Source organism: Gopherus flavomarginatus, chromosome 4 (genome assembly GCF_025201925.1).
Source record: "Gopherus flavomarginatus isolate rGopFla2 chromosome 4, rGopFla2.mat.asm, whole genome shotgun sequence".
In the NCBI taxonomy this organism is placed as follows: Eukaryota; Metazoa; Chordata; order Testudines; family Testudinidae; genus Gopherus; species Gopherus flavomarginatus.
Window position 1 is genome coordinate 51,943,751 of NC_066620.1, and position 11,263 is coordinate 51,955,013.

General features: G+C 41.9%; 2 protein-coding genes across 2 annotated transcripts in view; one reads left to right on the plus strand and one right to left on the minus strand.

The window, feature by feature from the left end:
- Positions 1-10,599, plus strand: part of RRP15 (ribosomal RNA processing 15 homolog) — a 43,682-nt gene extending 33,083 nt beyond the window's left edge. The window contains exon 5 of the mRNA XM_050950268.1: positions 9,914-10,599. Within this exon, the coding sequence (XP_050806225.1) occupies positions 9,914-10,063 (150 nt within the window). The 3' untranslated portion in view covers positions 10,064-10,599. The remainder of the gene's footprint in view (positions 1-9,913) is intronic.
- LOC127050384 (signal peptidase complex subunit 1-like) lies at positions 647-3,717 on the minus strand. The gene is given in 3 exon segments (XM_050952262.1): positions 647-708; positions 3,264-3,398; positions 3,401-3,717. Coding segments are annotated over 3 exon segments (408 nt in total). The 5' UTR covers positions 3,612-3,717.
- Positions 10,600-11,263: the final 664 nt, after the last annotated feature.

The following is an 11,263-nucleotide window of genomic DNA, read 5'->3' on the forward strand; positions in this document are numbered from 1 at the left end:
ATTTATATAATTCAGTTCTGGGCTTTATTAGGTTAGCATGTATGCAAAGCTCTGTGCATGCCAACCCAAGCATTCCTTCTCATTTACGCATCCACCTTCACAATAAACCCAAGAAAAGGTTGTAGGGATAGGGGAATTACTCACTCAGGTTGCTGAACTGTGGAATGCTCTTCCAGTTGTGCCCAAAATGCAAATCAATGTTTGTTGAGCCCAAGTTTCCCCTCTGCAGTAACTCCAATGTTTTACCCATGTAAAAGTTTGAATATTAACATCTGGAATCCATATGCTGTAAACAATTGATTGTAATGGTTGTTAACTGGAAATGGCCTTGTAGATTTTAGCCTACACAGCCTGGGTAGAGCTGTAAATAAATGAGATTGTGTATTGCTCCTAAAGTCAACAGCATAGATCTATCTCAAATATTCAGTTGTATTTCAATTTAGTCACTCTAACTTGAAGTCCAGGGTAAATGTGAATGTGTGTTGAATGACATGCTTATCATTAGGAGTAAGTGTTTGTGAAATTACCCTGGAGCAGAACAGGCACCTGTTGTACAATTGGCATGTTCTACAAGCTTTCACTTTAAAATACTTTCCTAAACCAAATTAATATGGAGTGTGTTGTTCAGAGAATGTAATTTACCCTGTTACGACAATTTTTGTATGAAGGGAGTGTTTGTGAAAGTTGCCAGATTGAGAGTCCAAGATGCTAACGGACAGAATAACATAAAACATAGTTTATAAAGTCTTCAGAACAAGGATCTTACTTCTGTGTCTGTTCCAGATCATGCATATTTATGATGCTCTATTATAGATGAAGTTGGTATCAACACTAATATTTTTCCATTATAAGCCTCTGTTTTCAATCGCTTCTTATATTACCAATTTTTAATTGTTTGGGCTGCAATTTTCCTTACATGTTCTCTGCCTCAGGAGAATTTTTTTAAAGCTTCAGTGAAAAATCTTAGATATTCCAGAGAATAAAGTTAGAAAGAGTAGATAGTTCTGGCAATGTTAAAAAAAATGTTTCCAACTGTGTCTTTGAAGAGCTTTTGCACTTTTGACGTTGGGAGCAGGAACTTGAAATTTAGCAGGGAAATTGTTGTCAGAGTCAGAAGTGCCTTTTATTTTCTTAGAAATCCCCCCGATTTATCCCAAGTTACAAGCACCTGAAAATCACCATTTGCCCTTGTTCAGTAGAGCTTATTCGAGTTGGCTGCTAAAATCACTGAACATTCTATCCACATGGGACATACTCGCCTACCTCAGAGTTTGACTTCTACACAGAAACGGCAGCATCAGCCAGCCCTTTTTGCTTAAGGGAAGGAGTGCTGTGCCAGGAGTCAAGAAGAGACAAATTCTAGGGCTTGTCTATACTTAAAATGCTACAGCAGCAGCACTTTGTTATAGACACTACTTATGCCTACGAGAGGGATTCTTTTGTCAGCAGAGGTAATCCACCTCTCGGAGAGGCGGTAGCTAGGTGGATGGAAGAATTCTACCCTCCACCTAGTGCTGTCTATACAGGGATGTAAGCTGACTTAGCTACGCCATTCAGGGGTGTGGATTTTTCACACCCCAAGCAATGTTGTTACGCTGCCCTAATTTTCTAGTGTAGACCAGGCCGTACTCTCAGATCTTCTACTTTTTGGTGTTCATAATTCCATGTACTTACATCTCTTCGTGTTGAGCAAAGTCTCAGATCGCTATCTTGAAAGTCAGGTAGTTCTAATTCCTCGCATTTTACAGATGGGGTAACTGAGATGCCACACAAGGTCACTTTGAACAGAGTGTATAATAGAATATGATCTCCACTATAGCTACCCAAGGCTTATCTACTCGTCCACACATGGCTTTTCAAAACAGCTGGCCTGGATTTATATGCTTAGGTGGGCTGTTGTTAACTGCTAGACCCATTCACTAGAGCCAGGAGTGGATCCCAGTATTTATAATTTCCAACGTTCTCCTGCTATCTAGCAAAATATGTCGTGTTCCCCTCAAGTGACTGATCAATACAGAGGTTAATGCTCTACTGCTGCTTCAGGCACTCCTTTAGCTGAAGTGGAAGGATTTTTTTTACTGTAATTTAAAGGTCCTGGGCTTCAACTCTGCTAATGATTGACCCAGAAAGGGGTTCCATATAAGGGAATTTCCTCAGTTTTCTGTTTGTTTTGTTTGTTTGTTTTGTGTAGGGGGGGGTTAAAACCTTAAAATAACCAAAAACAAATCTGTGTTTAAAGGAATGTTGTAGCTGCAGAGTCAAACACTCAGAAATTAGGAAACACCAGAATTAAAAGTTGCCTCTGAAACCTCACTTTGACCAGTTTGTGCATATGCATTACGATAGTCTTGAATTACATGATCATTACTTGTTCCAGTGGGATACCTGCTTCATTCAGTGTACAATCTGGACAGTGAATGAGGCAGAGGGTTGTAAGAAAAGAACAGTGTTCTTCAGTGGTAAAGGCAACATGATTTCTGATTCTACCACATACTTTCTATGTGATGTTGCATAAGACTGTGGTGCGTTGGTACAGGTTAAGATTGCATAGACCAGTGCTTCTCAAAGCTGATCCGCTGCTTGTTCAGGGAAAGCCCCTGGCAGTCCGGGCCAGTTTGTTTACCTGCCGCGTCCTCAGGTTTGGCCGATCGTGGCTCCCACTGGTCGCTGCTCCAGGCCAATGGGGGCTGCAGGAAGGGCGGCCAGAGCATCCCTCAGCCCACGCCTCTTCCTGCAGCCCCCATTGGCCTGGAGCGGCGAACCGTGGCCAGTGGGAGCTGTGATCGGCTGGACCTGCGGATGCGGCAGGTAAGACTGCCAGGGGCTTTCCCTGAACAATCGGCGGCCCAACTTTGAGAAGCACTGGCATAGACAACCATAGTACTGGCATTGCCTAACTTTAGAGTGCTTGACTTTGCATCCTTAATTTTCCTAAAACATAGGGCTTTCTTTGTATGTATTAAGCAACATGACACAGGTAGTGTCAGTGCAGACGTTCCCACACTGAACTGTTGATGTCCCTCGTTCCTGTCCAGGAGCAGTTACTTTTAGGGCGGAAAAGAGAAGTTCCAATCTCCTTCGCCATTCAAAATTTTGCCTGTCTTACACTGCCAAGAGGGTGCCAGTCGTGGTGGTGGTTACTGTGGAGTGTGTATGCAAATACCAATTAACCAGGAAAGCTTTGCCACAACTAAATACTATTTAAATAATAAATGCTAGTTATTAATTATTTTTTTTTAAGTTTTTTTTATCATCATAGAAACCTTTAATGAAGCTAAATTCTCCAGTGTTCACATTATGAGGGTTCATATTCTTCAACTTTTGAGTATGGCTTTTCAGTCCTCTCTCTGATGGCTTCTTGTCTTCTGTTCCCGACTCTTGGACAGGGAGCCATTGCAGCGGTACATAGGCCATGGAGGGAGTGTTAGCAGGCATGATAAAGCAAACCCAGCCATAACTATATAGACAGCCCAATCAAACTGTTCAGCGATGTAGCCATAGATAAAACCAATTACTGCAGAAACAAGAATGATCCCTCGAAAAATCTGTTCTGCTAGTTTTTGACCCTTGTAGTCCATCTGGGTGGGGATGGAACCGAATACATCCAGCATGGTGCTAGCAATGGAATTCACCTCGTCGGCTGCTTCCCCGCTCTCGCTGCTCTCCTTGGAATTGCCCGCCCCGCCCTGAGAAGTGCAGGCCTCAGAGATGCTCCCAGCCTCCAAAAGGGAAACTTCAGGAGTGTCCTGAGAGCCAAAGCCAGGCCCGGCCTGGGAGGTGGAGGCCTCAGTGGCACCGGCCTTGGAGGAGGAGGGAGGCGAGGTCTCGTGGGCGGCAGCCTCCCTGCCGGACTGGCTAGCTCGTGTTGACACTCCACCAGTGGCAGCCGAGTAGCGGGTCCAAGTCTGAAAGATAGGCGCTGAGCTGGCCGGGTAAAAAATTATTTTGCAAGCTTCTCTCCAGCACTCCTATTCTACCAGGACCCCAGACAACACAAACTATGGTCAGACAGCTAATTCCAGTAGTGGATTCAGAAATGTCAAACGTATCAAATGACTTTTGTCAATTACATTTCACAGTTCTTTCATGGCAGTCAGTGTCGCCTATGTTTCAAACTTTCAGACTGCTGTCTTGAGCTTAATGGGTGCAATTGGAGATGTAGTTTGAATTAATTACGCTTTAAGACAAAAATGTAAAAAAAAAAGAAAATTCTCTAGATGTAAAGCTATTGCTTAAAAATGTTTATATTAGAAATTCCTTCCTTGACAGGTACAAATAAACACTTACTGTAGGTGAAAGGTAACATGAGAGTGATGTCAATGCAGTGTCTGGTAGTTCATCTTTGATTATAAAGTGAAGGCAAGGGAAAACCAGTATGTTGTTTATAATTCCCAGGCTTGCAAAATGCTTGTTAATGTTCTACACTTCCAGAGAAGGGTATCAATGTACTTTACATCAGAGGTGGGGAACCTTTTTTGTGTCAGGGGCCACTGACCCACCGAAAAAATAAATGGCGGGCTACACATGTTCAACTCACCTGCCGGGCTGTAGGGGGAGGAGGAGAGCTTGGGGCTTCTGGCACTCGTGGCTCCAACCCCGCACACGCGAAGCCCCGAGCCTCTGCGCGCTCTCTCTCTCTCTCTCACTCTCTCACTCACACACACACACACACACACACACACACACACACACACACACACACACACACACACGATGGGGCTGGAGCCAGGAGTGCCAGCTCACCCCACCGTGGGGGGAAGCCCCAAACCTCCACACCCCCCGTAGGCTGCTGGTTGCCCACCCCTGCTGTACACACACAGCCTCACAACTTCCATGTGAGATAGGTTATTGTATTTGTAGATGGGGACACTGAGGCAGATAGAAGTTAAGTGACTTACCAAAAGTTTCTATATGAGTTAGTGGAAGAGCAGGGAGTAGAACCAATATTCTTACTCTGTCATGGGTTCTCACTGCGGGAGTTCGCTCCCACCAAGAACTGTACTTTTGCTGATGTTGTCTCATCCTACAAGATTTAGAATATTTCCTTTCTTTTGCCTTTAAAAATACTGTATCAGTTGAATGACTGTGCTTTCCTCGTTCACTTAAACGTAGTTTCTGGCACACTAGTTATTCTAATTGTGTTTGCCAAGAGCGAGTTACATAACATGTATTGGTACAAGCAGTAAAAACAATGGCTAAAAGCAGAGGAATGCTCAGTTCTAAATTCCAGAATTACTTCATCACAAATATACAGATCTCTGTTGTGGTAGCATGGAGGCTGCACGGAGCTTGTTACTGCACTGGCCCCACGACACCCAAAAATTAGATGCCAAGGCCATATTGCTGTGTTGTGCTGTATGGAGTGACATCCATTAATGATTATGTCCTCCTAGTCTTTTGGACCCTGACTTTACTCATTTTTCAAGACTTGGCTGGCAAGATTCAGCTCACTGTGGGTGAGTCTGAGCTCAGGTGATCGGCACTCACGGCTGGTCCATGCTGGGAACTTACGTCAGCATAGCTGTGTCCCTCCAGTGTGAAAAATCCACACCCCTGAGAGACGTGCTGCCCTAATCCCATGTGTTAACAGTGCTGGGTCGACAGAAGAATTCTTCCATCAACCTAGCTACTGCCTCTCGGGGCGGTGGATTAACTTCGCTGATGGGATAACCCTTCCTGTTGGCCTAGGTAGCGTCTACACTGAAGTGCTACAGTGACTCAGCTGCTGTTGTGGAGGTTTGTGTGGGCATTCCCTCGGACTTAGCCTAGCATAGGTGGAGCATCTTCTCCGCAAAGTGTACCCATGCCAGACCAGTTTGGTTGGATCCACACTAGTAGTGTGCTCATGGATAGGAAGCTCTAGGAAAGATGTGGAGGGGGTTGGCTGTCTTTTAGTGTTTTTCAGTTGACCATAAGTGCAGCTGCTGTCCTGGTACAGAAACATATCTGGTTTTGGGAAGAGAATAGGGTTAGTCTGGGTGCTCTGGTGAGATAGAGGTCATCCCACTGCACTAAGAACTGCTGACTTAGCTTGTGTCCAGTGTGGTGTTGGCTGCCCAGATGTATTCTCAACGCTTCAAGCCAGTGTGAACATTTATCTTGTTTACATGTCTGATATCTTTTATAATGTTCTCGTGTTGTGCAAGCAAGCAAGTGTCCAAGAGATGCTGTGGATTAGATTGCCTTTATCAATTAATTCATGCAATACTTCTGAATATTATTGGTGCAAATATAAGAAGCCATATATGACATGTTCTCCAGCCTCTTCCATCTTTTAAAGTGAAAAATGGGCCCCTGTTGGAACTGTGGAGTAAAACAAAATAACTTGAACATCACTAGGAAACAGCGATTCTTCAAATGTATTACTGTATATATACACATTGTTCTAGTCTCTTGAATGTCATAACCTGTTCGAAGAACAGTTTGCTCTACAGATGTGAAGCCCTTGCCTGTCCAAAACAGTCCTTTTGTGTAGCACTACACGTTAATGTTTACACACAGTGTTTTGTTTTCATTTGGGGATGTTCAGAAGGAACTTCAATACCGTAGTAAAATCTGGAAGATGTGGACGAACAGCTGAGAGAAAGCTCAAAGCAATCATGTGGAATGAAAGCTGGTTTACTTGGCAAGTGCCAAGAATCAGTTTGTTTTTACTTCGATGAAACTAGATTATGGTATTAAAAACCCTAAGACATGAACGTTCTTGTGTAGATAAAGCATGTGATGAAATTAAACTTGAACTAACTGCTAATTATATGCAGATTTACTGCACATTTTCCTAGGACTTAATTTTGTTTGTTTGATATTACAACAGCAAATAGGTCAGTCTTGTATTTTCTTCAGTCTTCATTAACCCCTTCGCTTTTTCCTTCCTGCGATAGAAGTGCCCCACCATTAAGTGGGATGAACATGGGTTTTCTCCGAGTGGTAATATATTTAAAATTGATAAACCACCTGAAAGTAAATGTTCATCTTCCAGATTGAGACCTGCTGCCGCTTTCTAACTCTTTAGTTAATGCTTGCGCAAGTCTCTAATCAAACTTTAAAAGTAATTCATTTACACAAGAGATGGTAGCTATACTGAAGTTCAGCATCTGGTTTTTGTTGAAGTCCTGTTTTCACCCAGGTGTTGCCGTTCAGTTGGCTGAGCCAAAAGGAGGCCCACTGGCTTGCTGAAGGTCAGATGATACTGGATTTGAATGCAGGCTTTTCTCCTGCCTAGCCGTTTACTCTAATCCCCTAGAACTCACTGCTGCTGCCTCTTGTCCTTTATGTTTTTAAATGCACCATGTGGATTAAAATGTAGTAATCGTTTTCTGTTGCATTTTTCTTTAGCAAAAGCAGCTTATTGGAAAAACAAGCTGGATTTTTTTCGGTTGAGTATTTAGAGTTTTACTTCAGTGCTATATCCAGACTGTGGTGGTTATTAAAAGGGTTTAGCAAAGAAGGTTTTGTGAGTGGTTTCTTTTATCATTTTAGCCTCTCTTCCCTGACAGGGTAGATGATGAGATATAAAACAGCTGGGGCCCAGTCAAGCCCCAAATTATCTCTGCAACAATTTTCTTTTTAAACTGTTCTTGTGCATTCTGGCTATCGGCCAAAGCGAACACCACTCTGTCTTCTGGGCAGAGCTCTTCTGCAAGCAGCCGTAGAGGAGCCCACCCTGCATGCAGACAAAAGAAACTCTTGGTATGGCTACTTGAGACTTTTATTACCCAGAGTTCATTGATGTTTGTATCCTGCAACAGACATTTGTGAAATATCCAAATTAGCCTTTACCAATGTGTTAACTGCTTTGAGTTAATTGGAAATCATTAAGACAAGGTGAAAAAGTCTAATATAGACAAACACTGCAGTAGGTGGCGGTCAGGTCTGATCTGCACACACTTTTTGTACTAGTATAACTGTTCAGGAGGGGTGTTTCTTTTACTGATCTAGTTATACCTAGTACAATCCCAAGTTATGCTGGGATAAAGGGGCCTATTCCCCTTCCCATATGGGAATAATTTATACTGATAACTGAGTCCATGCTGTGGGGGAAGCAGGTGTTACCAATTCCATACTGCAATGTAGTTACTGTAGTGCAACTTCTGTGTGTAGCCAAGCCCTCTGTGGCGTTAATCAACTTCTCTGGAGGCCAGTTGCCATAAGAGTAGGTGGAATCAGAGAAGAGGATGTTGCTGATTCTATGGTGGCTAGAGATGGGAGAACTACTCCTTGGAATAGGAAATTGTGGAAGAAGTAGTAAAGGCCATAAGGCATCCAAGCAGCAGCTGCAGAGGGGACTTTTTTTCTGGATTGGGCTTTCGGAAACTGTTTTGAGATGGGTGTGAAATAATAAAATAACCAGTCTTATGAGATATCTCTTTAATCCAAGTGCAGGACAAGTTGTAATTCTAGACGAATGCTTCTGGTTTTTGACATCCATTAGCTTAAAGATCTCGCTCTTTCTGGGACAGATTTGTGTTCCCATAACTTGTATTCATTATGCAGAAATGCTTTCTTGCTAGTCTTTTTATACGTTTGCTCTTTACTAACTGACCTGAGTTCTCCAGTCTCTTTTTCCCAGGGCACTAAATCCTTATAATCTCCATTTGCTCTCTCCCTGAGATCACATGAAAGTAGGCATATGCATATTGTGTTCATCTAGAAATGCACTGAAACAAGGGAAAAGCGTGCATAAATTTGAAGAGACTGACTATGTGCAGTAGGCTGAGCAACAACCATCAATATCTCATAGTATTCTCATTTCAGTTAATTCCTTGTGACAAGATTCGTTTAAGAAGATAGTATTAATATTGCCGTATCCCAAAGCACGTTACCACAATGTTATGTGTACGCTCTGTACACACCCTACAGCACCATGGACGTGCAAGCGCTGAGGGGGTGACTGTTTACTAGTCAGTGATAGCAGTGCAAGGGGAGAAGATATTTTTAGCCAGGGACAGCAGGGAAAACCCCTACTTTTTATGTTTGTCTGTACAATCTCATCTCAGTAACCCTTCAGTGGTAAACTGCATGTCACTCCAAGCAGATATTGAGCCATCATGTTCCTTGAAATATTTCACACCAGAGGCTTAGATCACTAAACTCCCACTCTAGTACATGGAACAGTTTTGAGAGATTATCTTCAATAATAGGATATAGGTACAAATTTGTATAAACTGTGTTGCTTAAATTATTTCCACAGGGTGGTGCTGTTGTACCATCTGTGTTTTACCACATAATCTTTGGAGATCTGCTGCCTCCCAATACATTAAATAAGCTAACCAAAACTCCTTGTCACCCTTCTTTTTATTAACCCCTGAGCCTTTAAATATTGCCTCAGTTAAACCATTTTCATGCAGAAGCAAATTTGGAATCAAGGTGCTGTTGGCTTGCTGACCATAGATCAAATTTCCATTTCTTTTGGAAGCATCTTTGTACCATATGCAGGCCCAGGTAGTGAGGCAGTAATAACCCACATAAAGGGGATTTGGTTCACAAATCACAAAATATGTTAAATGTTAAATTTGTTTTTTACAAAGCTTTTATTAAATCCATATTTGTATTGCAGAAATGTGCCAAAAATGTTCTAATGAAACAGCACCTGGGGGTTAATAAATGATATCATAAGCCCATTTTGATTGCCAAAGATGATTTTACTAAAGGAAGCCATGCCCAGGGTTGACTCTGTTTAGTCCATGAAAAATAATTGTTTTGTTTCCATATTTCTTTTATTGCTGTCAAGTTTTTTACTTGCATGCTTGTTTGCATTGAAAGCAAATGAAGTCAGCCCTCAGTTTGTCTGTGTCTTTGCATACATTGTAAACGTGGGTTTGGGGAGTGGGAGCAGGTATTGTGGAGGATCGGAATCCTTCAGACTGTCTGATTTCCTCATTCACCTTTTTGGTTTTTGTTTTATCGTAATCAGGGTGAAGTGAAACCTGATGAAGAGCCAGCATGGAACATACTCCGTGACGATTTCATGATGGGAGCATCTATGAAAGACTGGGATAAAGAGAGTGACAGGGAAAGCTTCACTGGACAAGATGGACTAAGGCAGGATAGTGAAAGTGACTGATGGAGGAAATAAAAGAACATTCAAGATAAAATGTTAGTTTACTTGAATAAAAAGCTCTACATTCTGTGAATGCACAGCTTTTGGGGATTGTAGTGATGCCTATTTTAAGGAAAGCAAAGACATCCTTAGGTTTGGGTGTGGCTTCTTTCCTCATTCACTTCGAACTTTTATTTACCAAAACTTCACTCTCTATACTGAAATCCTGAAATATTTTCCAAAACATGTATAATTTTCAACATATTTCCAAAACATCTTGTACAGTCAAAATAGTGGCACCTGCCCAATGAAAGATATATGTTTTGCCAAGGTCATTAAAAGTGAATACATTGGTCATGGCTATTGACGTATTGTTGTGCCTGAATTTCCAAAGCTAGGTTGCACCTTGAAAAGGTGTCAGCAATTTGTAAAAGAAATGACTTACAATAAACATAAAAATTCCATCTCCTTGTTAAGTTACTGGTCTCTTGTAGAGTCTGCAGTCCTTTGGCCAAGAAAGATTTTGTAGATAATAAAGAAAGCTAACCACTAGTGTCATAGTACTGGTCTCTGAGCATTGATTTCATGGGAAACAGTCATAGAAACTTAATTTAAAAAAAGAAACCGAGCCTTATGACTGATGTCATCTCTTTATATTTTCCCTTTATTTTTTTGCAAGTCTTAAGTTAATCTCAGTACGAGACTGGTGGGAGAGGAAAGGAGCTCTCACTTTTTATTTTATTTTTTTACAATAAATAAAACTTGGGGGGGGGCAATGTTGAGATTTGAATGTTCCACATTCAGAAAGGAACCTCACCTGCGAGGTCCATGGCATAATTGATGTGACAGCTGTACAGCTTGATTAATTAATGGTTTTATAAAGTGCGGTCTGCATGGTGTTGAATTGTGTCAAGGAATAGTCACTGCTCTGAATTGCTTTTAGTATGAGGGGCAGATTCTCAGCTGGAGTTCATCATAGGACCTAACCAGTTTACCCCATTGGTAATCCAGTCCTGAAGGTACAATGGGTACAGTACATATACATGCAAAGAAGGGATAGTTTTGTGGATAAGGAAGAAAAGTAAGAACCAGGGGACTGAATACTCTCTCCGCCCATCCATAGGCTTGCTGTGAGATCTTGTGTAGGTCAGTACCTCAGTTCCCCAATTGTAAAATGAAGATGATAATACTTATAATAGGGTTTTAAGCATAATTCATTGATAT